Source organism: Lagopus muta, chromosome 6 (genome assembly GCF_023343835.1).
Source record: "Lagopus muta isolate bLagMut1 chromosome 6, bLagMut1 primary, whole genome shotgun sequence".
NCBI classification, from domain to species: domain Eukaryota; kingdom Metazoa; phylum Chordata; class Aves; order Galliformes; family Phasianidae; genus Lagopus; species Lagopus muta.
Window position 1 is genome coordinate 49,300,207 of NC_064438.1, and position 26,816 is coordinate 49,327,022.

Genomic DNA, 26,816 nt, shown 5'->3' on the forward strand with positions numbered 1-26,816 from the left:
CTGACAGTGAGGCTCCACACTGTGCAACTGTTCTCCAATGAGGCTTCCTTTCTGTAGATTGAGAGAATCCTGGGTGTTCGCCTGCAAGCCGGACTGAGAGCCTGGACCCAAGTTCTTCTGGGGCAAGCAGATGACAAAGCAGAAGTTGACATGGATACAGATGCTCCACAAGTGAGCCATAAGCCTGGTGGAGAACCTAAGATCAAGGTAAGTGACCGGTACTTTGTTTTGTGGCTTTTTGTTTGTGTATGTGTGTGTGGGGAGGGGGGTATTTGTTTTTTTCTTCCATTGCTGGTTATTCAATGTAGTGATTTTTAGCTCTGGCTTTTATGGGAGGTAAACATTTTTTCTGCATCTGATTTTGAAGAAATACTAAGTTTCACCCATATAAGTGTTAGTTGCTTTCCAAGAGTGCATGCTACTTCAAGAAGTCCCAAATTCGTGTCAGCATGGGTTGTAGTAGCATCTTCCAGTAGAACTATGTTCACTGTTTCTGCAGAACATCGTACACGAGCTAAGAATAACCAACCAGGTGATATACTTGAATCCACCAATTGAAGAGTGCAGGTACAAACTTTATCAAGAATTGTTTTCATGGCAGACAGTAATCCTGTCACTACCAAGAATTCAAAGTCAGAGATACCAGGTGAGTGTCGGTAGCTACATCTGAGCGGTTCTTTTTGCTTTGCACTTAATTGCATTCAGCATTGGCATGTTACTGAAGGACTGAATGCAAGTACACTAAAATTCATATATATCACGTGTAATTCTCAGGTTGGAGTGCATTATGAGCTGTCTGAGGAAGAGAAGTTCTATCGTAATGGATTAACGAGGATGCCTGATGGCCTTGCAGCCCTGGAGGAGGCGTACCGTGCTGTTGAGGGAATTGTGACGGAGGTGGAACAGTACGTCAAGGTAGGAGGCTGGCACTACGTATTGCTACACTTAGATGAATGTGGACTTTGCTCATTTTCATTAAGAATTTTCAGGGTTGGAGGGAACATCTTTTAAAATATACTGGAAAAGTTAGAAATGTGAAATTTCTTTATTAGGTTTGGCTGCAGTACCAGTGCCTGTGGGATATGCAGGCTGAAAACATATACAACCGCCTTGGAGAAGACCTAAATAAGTGGCAAGCCCTTTTAGTTCAGATAAGAAAGGCCAGAGGAACATTTGACAATGCAGAAACTAGAAAGGAATTTGGACCTGTTGTGATAGACTATGGAAAGGTAAGAAATTGCAGTTATTGATTGTGACAAATGCATTAAAATTCGAGGTGCGTAAGAGAAAACAGGACTAATAACTATTATGTAACCTTGTTCAACTGCAGGTACAATCAAAGGTGAACTTGAAGTATGACTCCTGGCACAAGGAAGTGCTCAGCAAATTTGGCCAGATGCTCGGTCAGAATATGACGGAGTTTCATTCACAAATTTCCAAGGTAAGACTCTTATCTGTCTGTAGTTTTTCACTTTCAGATGAACTTGTTCTTGTTTTCTGAAATGCTGACTTATTGCCCCACGCAGTCCCGTCAAGAGCTGGAGCAGCATTCAGTGGATACTGCCAGCACATCGGATGCAGTGACATTCATAACATATGTGCAGTCCCTGAAACGTAAAATCAAACAGTTTGAAAAGCAAGTGGAGGTATGTTACCTTGCTCAACGTTTCTTATTTCTGAGAATGTTGGACTTCATTCTTAAGTGAAGTAATGACATTCAAGCATAGCTTCACAGCATTCAAGTCCTCCTGAGAATAGACTTGAACTTCCTGTTCTGAGGAGTCTGTAGTGAGTGCTCATTAAAACGTGTTGAATATTTAGTCTTGTGCCATCAGTTAAAAAGGTGAAACTAACTTAGAATCACCGTCTCCTACAGCTGTATCGCAATGGTCAGCGGTTGCTTGAGAAACAGAGGTTCCAGTTTCCATCCTCTTGGCTGTACATAGACAACATAGAGGGAGAATGGGGTGCCTTTAATGACATCATGCGTCGGAAGGATTCTGCCATTCAACAGCAAGTAGCAAACCTGCAGATGAAGATAGTTCAGGAGGATCGGGCAGTAGAGAGCAGAACAACTGACTTGCTAGCGGACTGGGAGAAAACAAAGCCTGTAACAGTAAGTACTGATAATTAATATTCAGTCACCAAATGAGATGGTTTTTTGGCACTCAACAAGAAGTAGGCAGTTCATTTTAATGGTTTGTTTGTTTGTTTGTTTGTTTGTTTGTTTTCAATTTTTCATTATGGATGATGGTGAGTCTTTGTGAGGATTCCATTGTTGTTTGTTTGTTAGCTTACTTATTTGTTTGGTGGAGGTAAGTTTATCCTTAAAATCTGAAATATCTTAAGTACAAAAAGCAAGGCAGCTTTAGTTACTAACAAAACTTTGATGCACATCAGTATGAAATGATCTGTAAGAGGGTATATATGTAGAAAAACTCTGAAGAGTTGGTGTTTTGTTTTTTTTGTTTCTTTTTTTTGCCTTCCCTAAAGTGATATTCAGTAAAGCAAAACACTGCATTTAAAAGTGGGATAGGCTTTTTCTGGATTTGTATTTTGCCTTCTTATCAGTATGCTGGAAATGGGGAAAAAGAAAAAAAAAGAGACAGACCAACATTTTGTACTCAGTCCTTGCTTTTAAGTTAGCTTCAACTTGACTGCAGACTTTTTGGGTTAATGCATCTCTTCAAACTTTAGGGTAATTTGCGCCCAGAAGAGGCTCTTCAGGCTCTTACCATTTATGAAGGAAAATTTGGGAGGCTGAAAGATGATCGTGAGAAGTGTGCAAAGGCCAAGGAGGCTCTGGAACTAACAGACACAGGATTGCTCAGCGGCAGTGAAGAACGTGTCCAGGTATAACCTATTCACACAGCTTCCTGTCAGTCTCATGGCAAAATGGTTCAGTTCCATTTATTTCTTCCTTTTATAAAGTGACTTGTATTATTAAGTAATTGTATCAAGATGCAGTTTCCACTGTCAATCAGTTCTAGCCTGAAAGATTGTCCATCATTTCTTCTATGACTGCCTTACTCTTGTGAAGCTATTAGGTGACAAAAAATGCAAGAATCTGTGCTGGGTCACTTTCTGTTGCAGTCTTGTTGAATTAGCAGGCTAACTAATTGTTTTTGACATGTTCAGAGGTTCTTTCTAACTCCCCCATGCTATATTGACTGTGAGGAGATGGAAACTAATTGCTGATGTTTGGTTCCTTTTTTACTCTAGGTAGCCCTAGAAGAGTTGCAAGATCTCAAAGGCGTTTGGTCTGAACTCTCAAAGGTCTGGGAGCAGATTGATCAAATGAAAGAGCAGCCCTGGGTTTCAGTGCAGCCTCGCAAGGTACTATGCTGCTGTACACATAAGCCATATAACTACTGAAAGCGTATGTGAATTTAGACTTCTTGAGATAGAAGTTCTCAGTTGTCACATTCCAGTTGCACTGTTTATGTACCTTTGCATGCATCTCATGAGCATGTTTCTTGAAATGCTAAGCTTAAAATCAAAGCATTTGTCACAAGTTACATAATTCTCCAGTGTGATTCCATTAATGAGGTTGGACCATATACAGAGAGCATATGTGTGTGTGCTCTGCTGGTTTTAAGTAGGCTGTTGGACCTCAATAAGGGAACTTCATCTTACAGCTGGATGAACAGCATCAGTTTTGTTTAAGTGCTCAGGAGGTAGAGAGCAAAAGGAACACTAAGTCAAATAAACTCCCTGGGACAATAGAATTTCTTAAATCTCAGTTGGACAAATAAAATTGTATTCTCAGCACCAGAGCAACCCATCTTACACAGATAACTGCAACATTGAAAAAGCTGTGCCGTAGATTACACTTTTTCACAGAAACCTCTCTGAAATAAGATGCTTACTTTTATGAATGCAATCATATGCACAGAGAAATATTTATTTTGTTATTGGCAGCTTCGACAAAACCTAGATGTTCTGCTGAACCAACTGAAGAATTTCCCTGCCCGCTTGCGACAGTATGCCTCCTACGAGTATGTTCAGAGGCTTCTGAAAGGCTACATGAAGGTAAATTGCACTCATTTCTAAAATGCCTCAGTTTTGTAGTTCGTGTTCCAAGGAGTAACCTGCTTTCTTGTCTTCTGTAGATAAACATGTTAGTTATTGAACTGAAATCAGAGGCACTCAAAGATCGTCACTGGAAACAGCTGATGAAGAGGCTTCATGTTAACTGGGTTGTCTCAGAACTGACCCTGGGGCAGATCTGGGACGTTGATTTACAGAGAAATGAAGCAATCGTCAAAGATGTACTGCTCGTGGCGCAGGGAGAAATGGCTTTGGAGGAGTTCTTGAAACAGGCTAGTAGCAACTCTTCTGTGTATGCACTTACTGTCAAATCAAAGCTGTTCTGACAGGTAGCTGACACTTAAGTAGTAAACTCAATCTAAGCTGTTGACAGAAGTGCGCAGACTCCATGGAACACTGTTTTTTTGGGAACAGCTTAAAGCTGTGAAAGATTCTGGTGATGAAACTTGAATCATTTTGGAAGAGCAGTCCTCAATAATGACTTCTAAAAATGCTGGTAGTGTTATATTCTCTATCTTTAGTAACAACTAGAGCATGAACTCAGAATCCTTGAATAAAAAAGAAAAATCTGATTATTCTTAACAGACTTGTACTTTGTAATTGTGCTGAAGCAGAAGTAATTGATGCCTTATCTCACCTGTCTTTCCCTTCAGATAAGAGAAGTATGGAACACCTATGAACTGGATTTGGTCAATTACCAGAACAAATGTCGATTGATTCGAGGATGGGATGACCTTTTCAACAAAGTGAAAGAGCACATTAATAGCGTGTCAGCTATGAAGCTGTCACCATACTACAAGGTAAATGGGAGAGAAAAACTAAACAATCTTCATTGAATTCTGACTTTCCTGTCGTGTATTTCGGTTGACAATTAATTGCATATGCATACTTTATTACTCGTAAGTGGTTTTTTGCTAACAGGTACTGGTCCTGGTATTATTAAAATGAGTGTTCATGTACCATTTAAACTTCAGGTGTTTGAGGAGGATGCCCTCAGCTGGGAAGATAAACTGAACCGGATCATGGCGCTCTTTGATGTCTGGATAGATGTCCAGAGGCGATGGGTCTACTTGGAGGGTATCTTCACTGGTAGTGCAGACATCAAGCACTTACTGCCAGTGGAGACCCAACGGTTCCAGAGGTAACTTCTTGATTGCTTTTTTCCTTTCTTACCTATCTGAACAGGTCTACCACTTCATAACTTCAGTGTAGCACTTTCTTAAGCCAAAATGCCCGGACTGGTTGGATTACAACCCTGCTGCGAACTTAAGTTCGTTAAGCAAATAAATAAAGCAAAAACTACCTGTTGACAACAGTGACAGAAAAAGGCTTGTAATAAAAAGGGTAACAGGCGGTTTTAAAGGTTGATTTGAGTTCAGGTGTTTTTTCTGAGTTCCAGTCAGTTAACTCTGGAATTTTTCTGGCACTGTGGCTATCAAAAAGCAAGCTTACATCTGTTTCCATGCCTTTCATGTCACCCTAAAGTGCCGTTTTTTTCCTCTGCTTTAAGTCATTGATTTGTCCATGTTTATTCCACACACTTCCTATCAAATCGAAGAATCACTTCGATGCATCTTTGCTGGAAGTGAAGAAAATCAGCCTTCAGCAGTGGAAGTGATGGAGTTAACTTTGCAAAGAAGCTGTATTTTTTTTGGTGGTGGTATTTTGAAATAAGTGAAGAGCTGGTTTTGTAATTTAGTCTTGTGTTCCATAGGGTAGCTGCAACGATTAGAGAAATAACTTTGGAGATCTGTCAGCCTAAAGTGAGTGAATTTACACTGAAGTACTGTTGTTTTACTTGCAGCATCAGCACTGAGTTTCTGGCACTCATGAAAAAGGTGTCCAAATCTCCACTTGTGATGGATGTTCTCAACATACAAGGTGTGCAGAGATCGCTGGAGAGACTGGCAGACTTGCTTGGGAAGATCCAAAAGGCGCTGGGAGAATACCTGGAAAGGGAGAGGTCCTCTTTCCCTCGGTAAGAAGTTGTCTGTGGGAGAAAGTAACTTGCTGTTTCATACAGGAATAGGGTACTGTTCTATAAAGCCTCTGCCAGTCTTAATGTACTGCGTATAAGTAAGGTGTTACACCTGTATACTTGTGACCTCAAAATACTGAATTCAGTTCTCAAGAAGTGGAACTGAAATTTCTGGTTTCAGGGATTCAGAAGTTTAAGAGTCATTGCAGCTGATTTCTATAAACTTACAGATTGTTTTCTGAACTGCTTAATTTGGGAGACCGAAGAACAGTATCTGAACTGTCACAATCCAGTATTTAAGTTACTGGTTCTGAGTTATCCCTAGTCATCAACTGCTCTGTTGTTTAACATGAGAGAATATGAGTGACTTAGCAAGAGAACTTACAAAAGTGGAAGTTCTGCCTGTGTAAGAGAATTCCCAAGTACTGCTGTGGATGTTTCAGAGATGGATAAGTAAATTAAATGCTCCACAGTATGAAGCACATACGCAGTATTGTATGGATGCTGTTACATGAACTGAAGCTAGGTTTTAGAACTGAGCTCGCTCTTCTGGTAAATTTATGGTTCTTGCCCTCTTACAGTACTGGAGAGTTAAGTGTCAGTTACTCCCATGTAGCGTCTGTCTGTGAAATGTCCATGTCTATAAATAGATAAAAGCAATAGTTGGAGTTTTGATACAGGCCTAATTTTAAATAATTATTAGGTTTTACTTTGTTGGTGATGAAGATTTGCTTGAGATCATTGGAAACAGCAAGAACGTTGCTAAGCTTCAGAAACACTTCAAGAAGATGTTTGCTGGCGTTTCTAGCATCATTCTCAATGAAGATAATTCCGTGGTTCTGGGCATATCCTCACGTGAAGGAGAGGAGGTAGATCTGCATTGTTTCTCTCTAATTAAAATGTTGTAAATATGTGAATATAGATTGACTTAAAGCTCATTCTTTCAGGTGCTGTTCAAAACCCCAGTCTCCATCACAGAACATCCCAAAATTAATGAGTGGCTCACTCTGGTTGAGAAAGAAATGAGAGTGACCCTTGCCAAGTTGCTTGCGGAATCTGTTACTGAAGTCGAAATCTTTGGAAAAGCAACTTCAATTGATCCAACAGTCTACATCTCTTGGATTGACAAATTCCAGGTATCAACATGGAACATCTAAGCATACTGCAGCTTAGTTACTGCAGTGAAGAAAGCTGTCTGATGAGGATTTTTTTGTTACACAGGCTCAGCTTGTTGTCCTGTCAGCCCAGATTGCATGGTCTGAAAATGTTGAGTCGGCCCTGAATGGTATGAGTGGAGGTGAGGACAGCAGTCCTCTCCAGTCAGTGCTAGCTAATGTTGAGGTCACGCTCAATGTGCTGGCAGACTCTGTGCTGATGGAGCAGCCACCTCTTCGCAGAAGGAAACTGGAGCACTTGGTAAGTAAAAACCACCTTTCTTCTTGTGTGTTAGGAAGAGAGGCTCTATAATAATTCAGTGAGAAAGATCAGTCTGAGGCTTGTTTTTTTTCCTCTAGGAAAATTTCATGCAATTTAAGCAACAAGCCCTGGTCATGTAGGTGGCTGTGGTTTGAAACTCTTGCGATTTTGCTACGTGATGGCATATTATAGACTAGGCTGCCTGTTCCAAACGTAAACGTTAATGATTTCTTCTTTCCAAAGTAAAATATCTTATTAAGCTGCTATTGCTATATGCTTTTGTGTCTAAGTAGAGATTGAGGGTTGGGAGCAGGAAGTAAAATCACTCTATTCCTCTGGATTTTTAAAGGATGTTATCCCACCTGTTTTGGGAGCATTGTCTTCATAGTTTCAGGGAAGTGAAATACCTTGTTCAGCATTGTAATGGATTAACAGACTAATGGAGGACCAGACTGCTTTGCTGAAAGCTAGGAAGTCCTTAGCCAGAGCAGTCAACATTGTTAGTTCTGTCTTTCTATCAACGCTTTTTAAACAGTATAGTTGGTAGCTCATGATTTCTGAATGATGGCAGTTTACTGTGCTGATCTGAAAAGTTGTAGAATTCCTGGCTTTACTGGCAGTGACTTGTACTGCTGCAGTCTGAGGGGTTACTTCATTTTCCAGATCACTGAGTTGGTGCACCAGAGAGATGTTACGAGATCACTGTTGAGAAGCAAGGTCGACAACTCCAAGTCCTTTGAGTGGCTCAGCCAAATGCGGTTCTACTTTGACCCAAAGCAGACAGATGTGTTGCAACAGCTCTCCATTCAGATGGCAAATGCCAAATTCAACTATGGTTTTGAGTACCTTGGTGTACAGGATAAGTTAGTACAGACTCCTCTTACTGACCGCTGTTACCTGACAATGACGCAAGCCCTGGAGGCAAGACTTGGAGGATCACCGTTTGGTACGTTGGGTCTGAAGAACAGTAAAAACTTCAGGATATGAACTCTTACCCTCTGGAATGTATAGCTTTAGTCCAAGGTTTCAGAATGTTTTTAACTAAGATGTTGAAGAACAAAACAGTCTTTTGGGAGAATCTGTAACAATTTTAGGTTCCTTAGTGAGTACCATTGGAATAGGTGTGCTGGCAGGTGATGTGATTAGGCAATGGTACGTGAGACTGTCAACACTAAAACACATTTCTCTTGCTTCAAAATTAGGTCCTGCTGGTACTGGTAAAACAGAATCTGTTAAAGCTCTTGGACATCAGCTCGGCCGCTTCGTGTTGGTTTTCAACTGTGATGAGACATTTGACTTCCAGGTAAGCTGCTCAATTTAAAAGAACGTGGTCTTTGGTAACATGTGCTAAGAATCTCTTCAGAACAACCAGCAGTGTTTACTTTTGAAATGATCATGTGTAACGTTTAACTGAGCAGGTTACCTGTAGTTGTACAGGTGCTCTATAGCAGAAAATGCCTGAAGCAAAAGTGGGGTGAAAAATTGTTTGCAGGGGCAATGTTCTTCTGTTTTTGTTTGGTTTAGTTTTTTCTTCAGAGCTGGTAGTTCAGTAGTAAATTGAGGGAAGGGAATAAGAAGGGCAGGAACACGAACTGGCTTTAGGAAAGTAATTTTCTTAGTAGTGCTAGTTTAATGAAGAACCAAGGAGAGTTCGAGGCTGCGTGATTACCAAATCATCCTTTGTGGCAAAGCTGTAGACTTTGCCTCAGCATGTGAAGAATGACTCAAAACTAAAAAAAATTGCCCAGATATCGTAAAATTACTAATGTTTTCAAGCTGAGAACCAGATGAAATTTCTCTGTTAACTGTAAAGCAGTTCTGTGAAGAGTTTCTGTAAATACAAATACAAAACACAGATGAGGAATCCTGGTCCTTCCTGGACTCAGATGGAGTGCAAGTATGGTTTTTTTGCTTGTTCATTTGTTTTTCTATACAGCTGTGTTCTTTTAGGACCAGGCGTTCATTTGGTCAGTGTTTAGCCTATAGTGGTAACCGTAAGAAGGAATGGTAAGAAGTGATAACTTAGAGAGGAATAAGAACAGGGATGGCATGTGATATCCTTGCCTCTAGCTCTCTTCCTACCTCTGACTGGTGTCAGGATCAGTAAGTGCCAGGATTAAATGGGTTATTTCCTGTTTGTGTTTCAATGAATCTTTACAGGTACTTATTTCTCCCCTTGAATTCATTTGTTCCTGTAGCATTCTCTACCAGCTAGCTCTACTGCATTACTGTGCACTTTACAAAAGAGCACCTTTAATCAATTTCCTGGCTCTTGTATTAGAAAATGAAAAGCTGATTCTTAGCCATTTTGAACTACTGTGGCTTTTAGACCTCTGTCATATTCTTTATTTTGTGGAGTCTTGCTTAGAAGGCAATTAGAATCTGTCCATCCCATTTGCTCTTCTGAAACGCTTTGTAATTCAGTAACTGTTGTGATAAAGTACAAGAACAGTACCTAGCATTAGCAATACCAACAAGCAAAGCATCTGGCAGTGGATATACTTCCACTGTTTTGTGAATGCACCATAGGACTGTAGTAACAAAAAGCAGCAAATATCTGAAAGTCAGTTAAATTCTTTACAGCTCTTACAAAGAGTCTGACTTGTATACAAATGCAGTTCCTCCTTGCATTGGGTGCCCTATCTAAAGTACTGTTATCCATTCCTGTTGCCTATGCGTAGGCAAGAAGGATGGTGCTACTTCAGTGAATTTTCTTGTCTGTGTGCAGGCAATGGGACGCATCTTTGTGGGACTTTGCCAAGTGGGTGCATGGGGCTGTTTTGATGAGTTCAACCGGCTGGAGGAGCGCATGCTGTCTGCCGTTTCACAGCAAGTTCAGTGCATCCAGGAAGCCTTGCGAGAGCATTCCAACCCCAACTATGACAAGAGTATGTCCCTGTTCATTTCTGGTTGTGTTGTGTAACATCCTCAGCGTCCTTTGTGCTGTTTTGTTGCTCAGTTACATTTCTCCCAACAGTCATGAATGAAACCGATTTCCTTCTCTTTTCAGCTGCAACACCTATTACTTGTGAGCTGCTGAACAAACAGGTCAAAGTAAGCCCTGACATGGCTATCTTCATCACCATGAATCCTGGCTATGCAGGCAGATCGAATCTGCCTGACAATTTGAAGAAGTTGTTCCGTAGCTTGGCAATGACAAAACCAGACCGTCAGCTGATTGCCCAGGTCATGCTGTACTCCCAAGGTTTCCGTACAGCTGAAGTGCTCGCTAATAAGATTGTACCATTCTTCAAGTGAGTGTCAAGTTTTGCTCCTGTAGCTGCATTATACAGCTTATTGTTCTAATTTGTAATGTTCTGTGCAACTCACTAAGCACTGCATAGCAATTAAACGATGGCATGTATTTTCTTGAATGTTGTGTTGGTCTCTATTGAGAACCATATTTTGTGTTTCTTGATTCTTAGGCTTTGTGATGAACAGCTGTCCTCCCAAAGTCACTACGATTTTGGCTTGAGAGCACTGAAGAGTGTGCTGGTTAGTGCAGGTAATGTGAAGAGGGAGAGGATTCAGAAGATAAAGCGGGAGAAGGAAGAGCGTGGTGAAGTTGTTGATGAAGGAGAAATTGCTGAGAACTTACCAGAACAAGAGGTAACGTGGGTGTGAACTCTTCTGTGACAAAGTGCAGGATGCAAACTAAGCAAAGCAAACGCCCTGCAGCGTTTGGCAATTGGCAAAGTTATGTTACTCAGAGGAGGTGATAATTGATAGCTTAGAAGCACTAAGTGAAAGAGGTGCTGAACTCAGAATCCCATGAATAATAGTAAAAGATTTGTTTTTATGTGACTAATGCATTCATAATTTTTATTGCTGCTCAGTTCTTCTCTAGTTATTTCCAAAAGCATATTGAGGAAGCAACTACAGTTGTATAAACTAAAAATCAACAGGAATTCATTAAGTAGTTTGAAGGCAGAGTCCTCCTTTAATGGTTGCTCTTACCAAGACCTTGCTAGTTTGGTGCCTTATCAGTGAACTTTGCAGGGAAGTGCTCCTTTTTGAACACCCTCAGCAAAGTGAACTTAATTAAAAACTAAACTAAAACTAAAAACTTAGCCTTAACTAAAACATGATTCTCTCTGCAGATCTTGATTCAAAGTGTATGTGAAACCATGGTACCAAAACTGGTTGCAGAAGATATTCCATTGCTGTTCAGTCTCCTTTCTGATGTATTCCCTGGAGTGCAGTATCACCGTGGGGAGATGACAGCCCTGAGAGAGGAGCTTAAGAAAGTGTGTCAGGAAATGTACCTTACCTATGGTGATGGAGAAGAAGTTGGTGGCATGTGGGTTGAAAAGGTAAACATAAAATCGAAAACATTGTGCAGTTGGAATTAATGCATGTGTAAGACTTAATATTCCTTTTTATTAAGAACTTACCTTAATTGAGCAAGAAATAGAAGGTTCAAAGTACTACTGAAGTTGTTCACATGTTGTTTTTTCTGTCACAGGTTCTTCAGTTGTACCAGATTACACAGATAAATCATGGATTGATGATGGTGGGTCCCTCTGGAAGTGGAAAGAGCATGGCTTGGAGAGTACTGCTAAAAGCTCTTGAACGACTGGAGGGTGTGGAAGGTGTTGCTCATATTATTGATCCAAAAGCAATCAGCAAAGATCACCTCTATGGTACTTTGGATCCAAATACCAGAGAATGGACAGATGGCTTGTTTACACATGTCCTGAGAAAGTGAGTCTTAAGCACAAATGAAAAGTGGGAAGTAGATATGTGCCCTGTTTTTTCTTGGCCTCGTTTTGTCTTTGTTCACTGTTGTCTGTAACACTACAGTAAACGTTTCTTTCAATTACAGAATCATAGACAACGTGAGAGGTGAGTTACAGAAACGTCAGTGGATTATCTTCGATGGTGATGTAGACCCTGAATGGGTTGAGAACTTGAACTCTGTTCTGGATGACAACAAACTGCTGACTCTGCCAAATGGAGAACGTCTCAGCCTTCCACCAAATGTAATGCTCCTTCTTTAATGTGACTTTATGACTTGATTTCATACAAACTTGATGCTTTTTTCTTGTGTTGTGCTGTTGCCATTCCTGTTTCCTCCATAAGCAGGGTAATATTCATCTCAGGTCTGCAGGAGTTTGGAGCTCTGGTGGAACCCAACGTTTTGTGTTAGGTTTATTCTGACCCTGTGAGACCAATTCACTGCATTCTATTAAAGTTTAGGATAGAAGGCAGTAATGATGAATTTTGCTTATAGTAGTTCAGTGCTGCTGGTTCTTCAGAGACTAAGTACACGCTGACTTCTAAAACAAGGTCTAGATATGGGGTTGGTAATTTTTCAGGGTTTTGGGGGGAGTTGTTTTGTTTGTTGTTGTTTTGTGTGATTGTGGTTTTTTTTAACTTTAAAATCTGTTTTAAATTTGTGTTCTTCAGGTGCGTATCATGTTTGAAGTACAGGATCTGAAATATGCCACTTTGGCTACTGTGTCAAGGTGTGGTATGGTCTGGTTCAGTGAGGACGTCCTCAGTACAGACATGATATTCAATAACTTCCTGGCGAGGCTAAAAAGCATTCCTCTGGATGAAGGTGAGGAGGAAGCTCAGCGAAGGCGAAAGGGCAAAGAAGATGAAGGAGAAGAAGCAGCATCACCAATGTTGCAGGTATCATGAGAAGCATGGTTTACTTCAGATTTCTCTCAGCTTCTCATAGAAAAGCTGACTTTCTTGTTAAATCCTTTTTTTAAAAGAATGTTAAAATAAGAAGCATTTCCAACTTTAAACAAAATTACTTCCTGGTTGTCAAATGCAAACCAAATGTTTTGAGTAGTGCTTATCTCTCCCACTAACAGATACAGAGAGATGCTGCAACTATAATGCAACCATATTTCACATCCAATGGCCTTGTAACCAAAGCACTGGAGCACGCTTTCAAGTTGGAGCATATTATGGATCTCACCCGTTTGCGCTGCCTTGGTTCTCTGTTCTCCATGTTGCATCAAGCTTGCCGTAACGTAGCGCAGTACAATGCCAACCATCCGGACTTCCCAATGCAGATAGATCAACTGGAGCGCTATATCCAGGTGAAGATGCTGCGCTGCTGCATGATTTCTGTCTTTGATGTATCAGAGTAGTAGCTAGACTTTATTTATTGTACATGAAGTTCTGTTCTATTGCTGTATGAACAACAGCTTCTTTTGCTGCTTCCTACAGAGGTACTTGGTCTATGCAATACTCTGGTCTCTCTCTGGAGACAGCCGTCTGAAAATGAGAGCAGAGCTTGGAGAATACATTAGGAGAATTACCGCTGTTCCGCTGCCAACTGCACCCAACATTCCTATAATTGACTATGAGGTAAAACTTGTCTTATGCAAACACTGCTGCTTTGTAGTCTTGGAAGCTTGATTTAGATTTTGAAGATGAAGATGGAGAATAAAACACTAGGTAATCTTAAGTTCTGCAGTTTCTGACTTTCCAGAGAGCAGTGATCTAAGCTGCATGTTCCCATAATCACATCAAAGTCAATGCCACAAGATACTCTGATTCATAAACATGCATATATTTTAAATAAGGTTGAACGACGTTCCTGTTGTAAGTTCTGATGGTGTTTTCTGATGGTTGTGTTCTTAGGTGTCCATTACGGGTGAGTGGGTGCCATGGCAAACCAAGGTTCCTCAGATTGAAGTTGAGACGCACAAAGTGGCAGCTCCTGATGTTGTAGTACCAACCCTAGATACAGTTCGCCATGAAGCATTGCTGTATACCTGGCTGGCAGAACACAAACCTCTGGTACTCTGTGGCCCACCAGGTTCTGGAAAGACCATGACCCTCTTCAGTGCTCTCAGAGCCCTTCCTGATATGGAGGTATGCAGGGGTGTGTGCAGTCACGTGTGTGTGAGCAGCAGCAAGCTGCTAATTTCCTTAAAGATTGAATTAGTCTTGATGTTGTACTGAAGCGATTTCCTAGCTTGAATTCAGTGGTGCTTCCATCTTAATCAGTTGTATATCAGCACAGCAAAAAATAAAAATTATGGTGAGTTTAAATTTATTTCTCATGATCCTCAACCCAAAAGCTAATTCCTTCATATCTAGCATCAGTGAATGCAGGAGCATACCTCCATTTGGTAATGAAAATTTTGTAGTAATGTTTAAGAACAGCTGTCATCCTTGAGAGTATTTAGGTAGAAAGCCAGTGAAGTAAAGCTGTGATGTTCTGAGTACACAGTTGGGCAGGAAGTATTGCTGCATAGTAAATGGAAAACCTGTGGAGGGAAGCATACAGTTTACTATAGTCAGTAACCTGATGGTATATGCACTTCTGCTATGGCAAGGTGGGCTGTAGGGTACCTGTTTTCCAGGACACCGTTTCAAGCTGTAGTGTAGTCTCACTTAACTAATTTTCTCTTCACTATTTTAAGGTGGTTGGACTCAACTTCTCTAGTGCTACTACTCCAGAACTGCTCTTGAAAACTTTTGATCACTACTGTGAGTACAGGCGTACACCTAACGGAGTGGTGCTGGCTCCTGTGCAGTTAGGAAAGTGGCTGGTGCTGTTCTGCGATGAAATCAACTTGCCAGATATGGATAAGTATGGCACACAGAGAGTCATATCCTTCATTAGACAGGTTTGTTTTCCATTGAAGTTAACTGTATCGTAACAGTTACCTTCACAGAAACTTAGTGTTGTGCTGATTTTGGTTTCTTGTTTTGTTTTTTCCAGATGGTGGAACATGGAGGATTCTACCGTACGTCAGATCAGACGTGGGTGAAACTGGAGAGAATTCAGTTTGTTGGCGCTTGTAATCCACCAACTGATCCTGGAAGAAAACCTCTCTCACACAGGTAATACATTTGATAAACAGCTCTATGTAGCTACAGAGTAGCCAGGTCAAAATGGAGGCAATGAATATGAAATCCATTCTTCATATCCTTGTTTAGTACTATCTTTAGTACTACTAATGTGCTTACATCATGTTCTTCACTTCTGAAGGTAACTGCTGGCTGGTTCTTATTCTGACAGTCAGTGGCCTCATTGTTAAATTTGAGTCACCTGTCTAAAATGCAGAATTCTTTTTGGTCCAAATCGCTGTGATCCACCTTGATCAACTGCAGTTACTGTTGTGAATTTTTTATCAAGCAGTGTTTTAACTTGGCAGAAAAACAAGTGAAATAGTGTAGTCTGTAACTTGGCCTATCAGACTCTCAAATATGTTAATCTTTCAGATTTTTACGACACGTTCCTGTTGTTTATGTGGACTATCCTGGACCAGCTTCACTTACTCAGATCTATGGAACGTTCAATCGTGCCATGCTAAGGCTGATCCCATCACTTCGCACATACGCAGAACCTCTTACTGCTGCTATGGTAGAATTCTACACAATGTCTCAGGTAATTTCTTGACAACAACCCTAAATTCTAATTAGTCTTCCTTTTTGCTAAAGCACTTTAACATGCATTGCTTGCCTTTCACATGTATAGCCCATGTATGACTACTCAACTAATTACTTGATTTCTGATGAAAGTTTCTGAATGTGGCTAGCAAAGTGATATATGGCAACTGAAGGCCTGTAAAAGTATGGCAAAATTTTGAGATGAAGTAACTGCTATATGTATGTTATATAAATAGAACTAATAGATGTATGGTTTTTTAGGAGAGATTCACTCAAGACACACAGCCACACTACATCTATTCACCTCGTGAAATGACTCGGTGGGTGAGAGGTATATTTGAAGCATTAAGACCGCTGGAAACCTTGCCGGTTGAAGGCCTGATCAGGATTTGGGCCCATGAAGCACTGCGTCTCTTCCAGGACAGGTAAGAAACATGAGATGGGAGAGAGTGAAATTTAAAAAAAAAACCAGTGCAAAATCTATTTTCCCCACTCGTTGCCTGCTTTCATTAGAAAGCTGAAGTGTGCTCAATGTTAAGGAGCTGGACTACTTCCCTTCACTTCAGCTTAACTCTTGTGAATAGTAGCTGCAGTGCAGAAGCACTTTGTTGGTAGCACTGCCATGTGAGGTGATTACATCCTTCCACTGCAGAGGATTGTAGCTGTGGTATTTTTTTCTTGTTCCAGACTTGTAGAAGATGAAGAGAGACGTTGGACTGATGAGAACATTGATATGGTTGCTCTGAAACACTTCCCCAACATTGACAAAGAAAAAGCTATGAGCAGACCTATCTTATACAGCAACTGGCTGTCAAAGGTAATAAGGAGTAACAGAATAGTGTGGGAGCAGTTAACTGATGAAGCTCTTTTGCCTATATTTGTATTTTTGGTAATTTGTATTTTCCATTGGATTAAGCTAATTTCTGAGAAGTTCTTGCTGTGATTATCTGAAATAAGTGACCACAGAGTTAATAGTAATTATTCCAGGGATGCTATCCTTACTGTGGGAGGATATACTGTAGCACATAAAAGCAGTTTTAAATGATGTTTCTCTAGAATAGGATAAAGCTTTCCAAAAGCTGCTGGCAGCTGCTGCTTATGGAATCTCCTAACATTGTAAGTTTTATGGTGGACTGTTTCTCAGTCTGAACAGACAGATACTGCTGGGCAGTCCATGGAAATATTGCTGCATCAAGTCATGAGTCATTCTAATCTGCTACCCTTTTCTGTGGCCAATAGCAAATGCTTAAGGCTGTCTGAATGGGGGAGTGAGAGATCAAGTCTGTCACACTACTTCCAAGTCTCTTTTGTGACTGACAGCTCAAGCTAAGCTTATAATAGGTCCACTAGATAAAGTGTTTAAACTGTGTACCACTATCAGTGGGACTTGAAGCTGTAAACATGTCCTTGTGTATCTTAAATGAATACAGCATTCTTAGGCTTCCATTAGGGGGTTGCTTTGTAATTCTGCTTTCATCTAGTACAAAATTGATCCATGAACAAAGTAACTTTCAGCTCCTAAATTCCCTACTCTATTGATTGATTCTTCTAGGATTATATTCCAGTGGATCAAGAAGAATTAAGAGACTATGTGAAAGCTAGGCTTAAAGTCTTTTATGAAGAAGAACTTGATGTACCACTTGTTCTGTTTAATGAAGTCTTGGATCATGTATTAAGAATTGACCGGTAAGTTGAAACTTCAGTTGCTGTTTGCGTATGTTGTATTAAGAGACTTTTCCGAAGCAGAGCAGCCTGTATACAGGCTGAGAAAGGAGCTTGATCTCATTCTTATCCATAAATGGTCTTTCGGCAGGATTCTAGCTAGAGATATGCGTCTTTGGTTTTGGTGCTAACTTGAAGTTTAGGTACTGAAGAAAAAAGCTTTATTAAGTTGGTAACACTTGACCAAACCTGCTGTGTTATTTTCTTCAGAATCTTCCGTCAGCCGCAGGGTCACTTGTTGCTTATTGGAGTCAGTGGAGCAGGAAAAACAACACTCTCAAGATTTGTTGCCTGGATGAACGGTTTGAGCGTCTATCAAATTAAGGTTGGCATGCTGGTTTCCTGACAAAAACAGTCAGTTGAAGCGTACTTCATGAATGCCTCTACAAAAGATTCTACTAAAAGGAAATTTATATTAATAACAAATGTTAAATCTTTCCAGGTCCACAGAAAATACACAGGTGAAGATTTTGATGAAGACCTTAGGACAGTTTTAAGACGTTCTGGCTGCAAAAATGAAAAAATAGCTTTCATAATGGATGAGTCAAATGTATTGGATTCTGGATTCCTGGAGAGGATGAACACTCTCCTAGCCAACGGAGAGGTAAGGATATTTGATGTAATCATGTTAAGCACCCTTTTACCACTATAATCTACTACAAAATTATCTTTTGAATTAGGTTCCCGGTCTGTTTGAAGGAGACGAATATGCCACCCTCATGACTCAGTGTAAGGAAGGAGCACAGAAGGAAGGTTTAATGTTAGATTCACACGAAGAACTCTACAAATGGTTCACCAGCCAAGTTATTCGCAATCTCCACGTTGTGTTCACTATGAATCCATCTTCTGAGGGCCTGAAGGACAGGGCAGCTACCTCTCCTGCCCTCTTCAACAGGTAATTGCTGTATATTCAAATGTACGTTTTCCATACTACGAAAACAGTATTTTGGGGAATCCTTCACAAATGCTTTGTGTTTCAGATGTGTTTTGAACTGGTTTGGAGATTGGTCGACTGAGGCGCTGTACCAAGTTGGCAAAGAATTCACAAGCAAAATGGATCTCGAGAAACCAAATTATATTGTGCCTGATTACATGCCAGTTGTGTATGATAAGCTGCCGCAACCGCCATCACATAGAGAAGCTATTGTTAACAGTTGTGTGTTTGTTCATCAGACTCTTCATCAGGTATGTTTTATTATATTGCTTAACTTGTGTTGTTCTCTAGGCCTCAGAATCACACACTGTTTTCCTACAAAGTGTGGTATTTAGCTCCTGAATAGGTTTAAAACCAGTGAGTGATCAACAGTTCTTTCTTTCCTAAAGGCCAACGCTCGTCTGGCAAAACGAGGAGGCAGAACCATGGCAATCACACCACGCCACTATCTGGATTTCATCAACCATTATGCCAACTTGTTCAATGAGAAACGAAGTGAATTGGAAGAGCAGCAAATGCATTTAAATGTCGGCCTTAGAAAAATCAAGGAAACAGTTGATCAGGTACATGTCTTTAAAGCTGCGCTCTTTGTGAAGGTTGGGATGATTAAATGGATCTCTGTGCTTAATCTCAATTCTCCCATCTGACAATCTAACTCAGGTGGAAGAGTTGCGGCGTGACCTAAGAATAAAGAGTCAGGAACTGGAAGTGAAGAATGCAGCAGCCAATGACAAGTTGAAAAAGATGGTTAAAGATCAGCAAGAGGCTGAGAAGAAAAAGGTAAAAATCTTTGTTACATCTATCATAAATATTCTTGGTTATAACAAGAACCTGTAGAGTAAGTACTTGAGGAAGTTCAGCTTCTAAAAAGCAGCGTTTTGTCTGTGAAACTCCCACCTAGGTCATGAGCCAGGAGATTCAGGAACAGCTGCACAAACAGCAGGAGGTCATTGCAGACAAGCAGATGAGTGTGAAGGAAGATCTTGACAAAGTGGAGCCTGCTGTCATTGAAGCACAGAATGGTATGTCAGCATGTGAGGGGATCATGCTGTGGGATTGGGTCTAAAACTGGAATCTGTGGTAATATGCTTCAGCGTGGTCCGAGTTGGTCCTGTCTAATGAAGATACAGGTACCTAACTTGGAGCTGAACAGCGTTGGAGAAACTCCTACTATTTTAGCTCTGGTTCTGTGTTGTTCATAGTACTGATGTGACATTTGGTACTCATTGTGGTTTGTGACTTAATTTCTGGCACATCAGCTTAGTTATTCAGTCTGTATATTTGTAAAGAAAGCTCATAATCAGAAAGGTTGCTGATGCCTTTTAATGGCACAGACAGTATACGAATGAATTGCATTTTCATAAAACTGGGTAAAAGAAACATTCCTTATAACAAAGCTTCAAATAAGTCATTTTGAGACAAGAGTGAGTTGCCTGTGGGCTGTTGTCCAGTTAACTTTTGCAAAAGTTAGTCTTGTGGTATGGTAGTTTTGAGTGTTTATCTGCTACCTCAGCTTCCTTTGAAAAGTTTGAAGCATTTTTACATATCCAAGATCCTTTAGCAGACTCTGCTAACAATTATTTTTCTTCTTTCAATCAACATTCGTCATCTTTCTGACACTGGTTAGCTGTGAAGTCCATAAAGAAACAGCATCTGGTAGAGGTCCGTTCTATGGCTAATCCACCTGCAGCAGTGAAGCTAGCACTGGAGTCCATCTGCCTGCTGCTGGGTGAAAGTACAACTGACTGGAAACAAATACGTTCCATCATCATGAGAGAGAACTTCATTCCAACTATTGTTAACTTTTCTGCTGAGGAAATCAGGTAAAGTGCAAGAGAGTCTTACGTGAAAAAAACTATTCACAAAGACATGGGAAGTCTTAATTGGACTTTCCCTCTTTGTAATTGCTTTTGTTGTATTTCTTTTGAGACTGCTTTACTCCTGCACTTGCTACAGGGAACAGATTTCTGCAGCAAACATGGACTTTACAAACTGGGTCAAAACAGTTCCTGTATTTCAGGGCATAATTCCAAATCATTGTACTGCTGTCCAAAGTCTGTTACTGTTCTAAACTACTCCTCCAGCAATGACAGACCAGGATGCTCAGGCTGACTGTAGCTGCCCCTGAGCCTGAGCAGGTGGTCAGACGAGACCTCCTGAATTCCCTTGCAGCCCCAAATTATTCTGTGATGCTGTGAGCAGAGTTAAGCAGTTTGTGATGAACCAGTTAGAAGAATTCATTAAATAGCCTTTTATGACTCATAAGCTATAATTTCTGATACAATGTCTTAAACTAACGAAAACAGGTCAGCTGCCAGTCACCAAAACTGTTAGGAACTGTTCTTGGCAATTGTGAAAGGCAGACCACTCTCTGAGCACCACCGGTGTGCTGACCTTCAGTGAACTCACGTTGTCTCTAATAACTTTTCTCTTGCAGTGATGCCATCCGGGAGAAAATGAAGAAAAACTACCTGTCGAATCCAAGTTACAACTATGAAATTGTAAACAGAGCATCACTGGCCTGTGGGCCAATGGTGAAATGGGCAATTGCACAGGTAAAGTTAGTGCTGCAGGAAAGAATACAAGGCGAAGAGTGCACGAAGGTGTATAGCAGGGTCTGAAGGCTCTGAATTTGCCTGTTTCAGCTAAGGAAGCTACTTTGCTTTGAAGGCATTGGTAGAATATCCATATGAATGTTTATGGGTTCTATAGTACGATGCCAAAGATAGACTTTTTGCACCAAGAAACTTCAGATTTACAGTGAATAATAGATGATCCTTTCTGTTGTTTTACTGTACAAGATAATTTTTTTGAGCTTTCAGTAAGACGTGCTGCAAAATGCACTGCAGTCTTCTTACTGCGATTTCTGCTGTCTCCGTCTTGTTTCACAGTGGGGCACGTTCACAAGCAACTCTGTTGGAGTCTTTTAGAAAAAAATGAATTCTTTACTAGGAAAAATAGATGAGCTCAGTATGGGCATGAATGAATAATTAAATATTTCTGTAAAACAGTGTTGCATACTAACAAATGTGGTCTCGACCTTTTTGGACGACTTCTTGTGAGTCTGCAGAGCAATTCACCTGACAGAGCAGGTATATTGCAAAAAGCAGCCTTTTTTGTGCTGGGACTTGAATTAAACTGACGCCTTAAGATTTCTGAGGCAGTCTTTAAGTTTCTGTTAAGTAGCTATTAGTTCCTCTCCAAGTGCTGCAAGTACTTCAGCTTGAAAAGTTGAAACTGATAGTGTGTACCTGAACACTGGGGTTTTTGGTGACTCATTTTAACATGGAAAGTACAAAAGGCCTATTGATTGTTAACAGCTTAACTATGCGGATATGTTGAAAAGAGTGGAACCTCTACGCAATGAACTGCAGAAGCTGGAGGATGATGCCAAAGATAACCAACAGAAAGCAAATGAAGTGGAGCAGATGATTCGTGATCTTGAGGCCAGCATTGCTCGTTACAAAGAAGAATATGCTGTACTGATTTCAGAGGCTCAAGCTATTAAGGCAGACTTGGCTGCTGTGGAAGCAAAAGTAAGACTTCACGTATTTTCCATTCTTTCACCTTTGGTAGTCAGAAATTGAAGCGTTCTTCAAAATTATGCTGAGAAAACTGAGCTGCTTCCTCTGTGCATCTGAGCTATCTGTTTAATTGCTGGGTCTCACAAAGCTTCTTAAGCTACTGAAACCTGGCTAGAGTTAGAAATATCCAGCTCCTTTTGCCAGTTAGATAACAAGAAAGTTTACATCAGGCTTAAAATAAGCTGAAACCTTTGGAAAACAGCCATGGATGTAGCGTAATATTGTAACAGGACTGCATGTTTTTGCAAGAGTTCCTCAGTCAGTTTGACCTAATCACTAGCACATCACTACTCAGTACTTAACCTTCTGAGCTTTTCAAGATGAATACCAACCTAATGAATTGATGCTGGAGTGCATACACACAAATTTAATTTCATTCTGAGTGTCTGCGTTTAAATTGGAGCTTGAATCAGTGTAAGTGGTGTTCCTTAGAACTTTTAATACTGCAATTACACATCGTTTAATGAGACTGCTTTGCTTACTCTAAGGTGAACCGTAGTACAGCTCTTCTGAAGAGTCTTTCTGCTGAACGTGAAAGATGGGAGAAGACAAGTGAAACCTTCAAAAACCAGATGTCCACTATTGCAGGAGACTGCTTACTTTCAGGAGCTTTTATTGCTTATGCTGGTTACTTTGATCAGCAGATGCGTCAGAACTTGTTCACTACATGGTCTCACCATTTGCAGCAAGCAAATATCCAGGTAAAGACAACATCATGACAATTGTAAGTCTGTTTTCTGTAACAGTTCAAAAAGCTCTAAGATTTCTAAAGAATGGGACTACTGGAGAAGTATAATTTGCAGAGCTGCATTTACTCAAAACGTCTTGACAGTGTCTAGTCAAGTACTAACAGTCTGTGCTTCTTGCAGTTCCGTACAGACATTGCAAGGACAGAGTACCTTTCCAATGCAGACGAGCGACTTCGCTGGCAAGCAAGTTCTCTACCCGCAGATGACCTGTGCACTGAGAATGCCATCATGCTCAAACGTTTTAATAGGTATTTAACTCCTATATTCAGAATTCAGAGTTCTGACAGGAGGCAGGCTTTTGTACCCATCAAAGAATTCATAGGAACTGTTTCAAAGTATCTGAATTCATAAAAGCTGCTTAGAGGTTATCTGGATCAGAACTCAAATAATGAAAGTGGGTTTTTGTTAACTTAGGTATCCACTGATCATTGATCCCTCTGGGCAAGCTACAGAGTTTATCATGAATGAGTACAAAGACCGTAAGATAACTCGGACTAGTTTCTTGGATGATGCTTTCAGGAAAAACTTGGAAAGTGCCTTGAGATTTGGAAACCCGCTCCTGGTTCAGGTTGGTTCTGTGATCTTGTAGAAACTGCTTGCAGTTCTTAAATTCTTCGCTGTTTACTAGAAGAGCTGCAGTCTTTCTGTTAGTAAAATGCAAGTAATCTAATTTTCAAGGTATTATTTAATCAGTACAGAGTAGTACATGAAGTGTTAGTGGTGAGAGAAGCGAGATAAGCACTTATAAGAAGCCATTTCCTCTTTCTACCTTTTTAAGGTCAGATGCTTTTATTTTCAGATGATCTTTTTGTACTCTCCAGACTTGCAGCCTATTTCCTTCATCCCATATGCTGTCTCTAGTCATAGTTACTAATGGCTAATATGCCTGGCTATGCAGAATTAATCTGTTCTGAGCGGTGGGAGGAAATGTCAGTAGTGGTTGGCTTTCGCTTCTGAGATTCTGTTTCCTAGCATAGAACTGGGAAAACATGTTAGCTCACAGATGAGATCAGCAGCTATTACCTGTGCGCTTAGAATGGGGCCTATTATGCATTTGAACTGATGCACCTAGGCCATTAACAGTACTCTTCTACTTGAGGCCTTGTATAGTAGTAGCATAAAGTCTGAGCTTGTGTGGTTCAGCTACAAATGGAAATCTGAATGTGATCTCTATTCCAAACTAGCTGTAAATTGAATGCTACCCGAGCATTAGCCTTAGTTGGATCAGGAGTTTAGCTAGAGATATGTGTAAGTAACAGTTTGTGTAACGCATCTCTGCTTTTAGGATGTGGAGAGCTATGATCCAGTTCTGAATCCTGTTCTGAATCGTGAAGTCCGAAGAACTGGAGGCAGAGTTCTGATTACTTTGGGAGACCAAGATATTGATTTGTCACCATCCTTTGTTATCTTCCTCTCCACCAGAGATCCAACAGTAAGCAAAACTCAGAGCTTTCCTGGTGGTATAAATGTTGTGTCAGTGAGCTGAGAAGGTTTTTCATGTTTTCTGTGATAGGTTGAATTCCCACCAGACCTCTGCTCTCGTGTTACATTTGTGAACTTTACAGTAACTCGCAGCAGCTTACAGAGCCAGTGCCTGAATGAAGTCCTGAAAGCTGAAAGACCAGATGTTGATGAAAAGCGCTCGGACCTCCTCAAGCTTCAGGGTATGGTTACCAAAGTTAGAGCACCTTCCTCTTGCTCTCAAAGAATACAGTGGTTTAACTGCAGCTGTAGGCATACACAATGAAATACTTTTATAGTTGATGGCCTTCCTTTTTTTGTGTGGCCAGTGGCAAAATTTAATCCTTAAAAACTACCACACTTCTGCAGTATGTAACCTAATTTTTCTTCTAATTAAGGTGAATTTCAGCTGCGCTTGCGTCAGTTAGAAAAATCCCTACTGCAGGCTCTTAATGAAGTGAAGGGACGTATCCTGGATGATGACACCATCATTACTACTCTTGAGAACCTGAAGAAAGAAGCAGCAGAGGTTACTAGAAAAGTAGAAGAGACTGATATTGTCATGCAGGAAGTGGAGACTGTTTCACAGCAGTACTTACCCCTTTCTACAGCATGCAGCAGTATCTACTTCACTATGGAGTCACTGAAGCAGGTAGGATGAGCTCTTCATACCAGAAACCTCATCTAATTATTATTCAAAGCTGATTTGGGACTGCATAATTGCAATCCCAGCTGCAGTGTAACAGTTTTGTAGGCATAAGCCATTGGCTGACAGAACCAGCAGGATTCTAGAGAGGAAACCAAACTCTTGTGTGTTTCAGATACATTTCCTGTACCAGTACTCTCTCCAGTTTTTCTTGGACATCTATCACAATGTCTTATATGAGAACCCAAATCTGAAGGGAATCACAGACCATACCCATCGTCTCTCAGTTATCACAAAGGATCTCTTCCAGGTTCAGTATTTTACTGAGTAGATACATTAATAGTTTTTGGAAGGTTGGAGTTCAAGGCTCCTGATGCCACTAACTTCACTCTTTTCTGAATAGGTGGCTTTCAATAGAGTAGCACGTGGCATGCTGCATCAGGATCATATAACATTTGCTATGTTGTTGGCCCGGATTAAACTGAAAGGCACTATTGGGTAAGTGCTTTCTTCAGTTGAAAAAGGGAGGGATGTTTTGAAAACAGCATTGAGCTAAGATTTTCTGTTCCCTTAACATTAGGGAGCCTACATATGATGCAGAATTCCAGCATTTCTTGAGAGGAAAGGAGATTGTACTGAACACTGCATCTCTCCCCAAAATCAATGGTTTGACTGTAGAGCAGACAGAAGCAATGATGAGGCTGAGCTGCCTTCCTGCCTTCAAGGACCTTGTTTCTAAAGTTCAAGCTGATGAGGTAAGTGTTGGCTGGGTTGTTTCCCTGCACCCAACTATTCGGCTAAGCTTTATAGCTTTCTGATCTATAAGAGCTTCATGCTACAAGTAAGTTTTCCTAGTGTGTTGTGGTCTTTGTGAAAATTAATGGATTTATTCATTTGTATACGAGCTGTGACATTGGATTTGTAAACATCAGCATTGTTCATCTTCGTGTTTGTCAGATTTTGCAGACAGAAACTGATACTACTTGTCTTTTTTACTGTATCACTATTACATGATTGTTATGAATTAGTGGGGAGTATACCTGGCCATCATTATGTTGAGCTCTTGCTATCTCTGGCAAATATTCTTCACCTAGGGTAGAATGCTGCGTGCTTTGGGCTAGGGTTTGGTACAGAGCTGCAGAATCAGGGTATGCTGAAGGCAGTCAGGTATTAGGGAATATCAGTGAAACAATTGAACGCACCTGAGACAGTATAACACACAGAGCATAATTTGGGTTCAGGTGTGGACTTCTTGTTTTAGTACGTGAAGTTTTTATTCTGAAGATGGGTGATAGGACAGGAGCATTAAACAGGAGAAATCTTTCAAGTTGTACATCATGTTAACCAAACACTTAACTGCTTAACAAAATTTTTAAAAAATCTACAGGGGATTTTTCAAATGAAGGGCCAGTAGAGCTTGGCCTCTGTCAAGTTTAACTTTACCATAACTGTCTTTTGTTTCTTACCCTAAGTCTATAAGTAGCTGAATACTGCAGTACATTAAATTATATATTTAAAGGCTGAAATTGGAGATCTCTGTTGCATCATGAAGAGGACCTAGACCATGCAGCACACTTTTAGTGCTGTGAAACTCCATTTCTTTGCCATTTCTGTAAATACTTTGCCTTTTCTTTCGATACAGCAATTCTGTATCTGGCTGGATAGCAGTTCTCCAGAGCAGACTGTACCGTACCTTTGGACTGAGGAAAAGCCTGCAAGTAAGTTAAGTTGCACTACTGCCCACACCAGTCCTACTGTACTGACTTCAGTGTAAGTAGAACTGAGGAGATTTTAGAATAATCCTAAAATACAGCTGGAATGGGAAAATCACAAACTTAAGACTGTGGAAGAAACTTGGTCTGTTCTTAATAAAGACAAAAAACACCACTTTTGTAGGCAGTGTTTGTAGGCA

The 26,816-nt window shown here is 40.5% G+C and overlaps 1 protein-coding gene across 1 annotated transcript in view; it reads left to right on the forward strand.

The window, feature by feature from the left end:
• Positions 1-26,816, forward strand: part of DYNC1H1 (dynein cytoplasmic 1 heavy chain 1) — a 42,401-nt gene that overhangs the window by 8,187 nt on the left and 7,398 nt on the right. Inside the window, exons 10-64 of the mRNA XM_048950243.1 lie at positions 58-207; positions 500-646; positions 775-915; positions 1,053-1,229; positions 1,331-1,441; positions 1,527-1,646; positions 1,877-2,116; positions 2,698-2,853; positions 3,223-3,336; positions 3,922-4,032; positions 4,113-4,322; positions 4,704-4,850; positions 5,025-5,191; positions 5,855-6,028; positions 6,732-6,897; positions 6,976-7,164; positions 7,250-7,444; positions 8,108-8,390; positions 8,647-8,747; positions 10,173-10,332; positions 10,455-10,698; positions 10,870-11,053; positions 11,545-11,757; positions 11,910-12,148; positions 12,270-12,426; positions 12,854-13,081; positions 13,270-13,500; positions 13,631-13,771; positions 14,048-14,281; positions 14,836-15,042; positions 15,138-15,259; positions 15,641-15,806; positions 16,070-16,233; positions 16,496-16,625; positions 17,361-17,494; positions 17,741-17,855; positions 17,973-18,134; positions 18,211-18,425; positions 18,511-18,715; positions 18,854-19,027; positions 19,125-19,244; positions 19,366-19,486; positions 20,092-20,287; positions 20,902-21,019; positions 21,785-22,000; positions 22,537-22,749; positions 22,918-23,045; positions 23,212-23,365; positions 24,083-24,229; positions 24,311-24,461; positions 24,657-24,910; positions 25,080-25,214; positions 25,308-25,402; positions 25,485-25,659; positions 26,547-26,622. Coding sequence (XP_048806200.1) covers positions 58-207; positions 500-646; positions 775-915; positions 1,053-1,229; positions 1,331-1,441; positions 1,527-1,646; positions 1,877-2,116; positions 2,698-2,853; positions 3,223-3,336; positions 3,922-4,032; positions 4,113-4,322; positions 4,704-4,850; positions 5,025-5,191; positions 5,855-6,028; positions 6,732-6,897; positions 6,976-7,164; positions 7,250-7,444; positions 8,108-8,390; positions 8,647-8,747; positions 10,173-10,332; positions 10,455-10,698; positions 10,870-11,053; positions 11,545-11,757; positions 11,910-12,148; positions 12,270-12,426; positions 12,854-13,081; positions 13,270-13,500; positions 13,631-13,771; positions 14,048-14,281; positions 14,836-15,042; positions 15,138-15,259; positions 15,641-15,806; positions 16,070-16,233; positions 16,496-16,625; positions 17,361-17,494; positions 17,741-17,855; positions 17,973-18,134; positions 18,211-18,425; positions 18,511-18,715; positions 18,854-19,027; positions 19,125-19,244; positions 19,366-19,486; positions 20,092-20,287; positions 20,902-21,019; positions 21,785-22,000; positions 22,537-22,749; positions 22,918-23,045; positions 23,212-23,365; positions 24,083-24,229; positions 24,311-24,461; positions 24,657-24,910; positions 25,080-25,214; positions 25,308-25,402; positions 25,485-25,659; positions 26,547-26,622 — 9,223 coding nt within the window. The remainder of the gene's footprint in view (positions 1-57; positions 208-499; positions 647-774; positions 916-1,052; positions 1,230-1,330; positions 1,442-1,526; positions 1,647-1,876; positions 2,117-2,697; positions 2,854-3,222; positions 3,337-3,921; positions 4,033-4,112; positions 4,323-4,703; positions 4,851-5,024; positions 5,192-5,854; positions 6,029-6,731; positions 6,898-6,975; positions 7,165-7,249; positions 7,445-8,107; positions 8,391-8,646; positions 8,748-10,172; positions 10,333-10,454; positions 10,699-10,869; positions 11,054-11,544; positions 11,758-11,909; positions 12,149-12,269; positions 12,427-12,853; positions 13,082-13,269; positions 13,501-13,630; positions 13,772-14,047; positions 14,282-14,835; positions 15,043-15,137; positions 15,260-15,640; positions 15,807-16,069; positions 16,234-16,495; positions 16,626-17,360; positions 17,495-17,740; positions 17,856-17,972; positions 18,135-18,210; positions 18,426-18,510; positions 18,716-18,853; positions 19,028-19,124; positions 19,245-19,365; positions 19,487-20,091; positions 20,288-20,901; positions 21,020-21,784; positions 22,001-22,536; positions 22,750-22,917; positions 23,046-23,211; positions 23,366-24,082; positions 24,230-24,310; positions 24,462-24,656; positions 24,911-25,079; positions 25,215-25,307; positions 25,403-25,484; positions 25,660-26,546; positions 26,623-26,816) is intronic.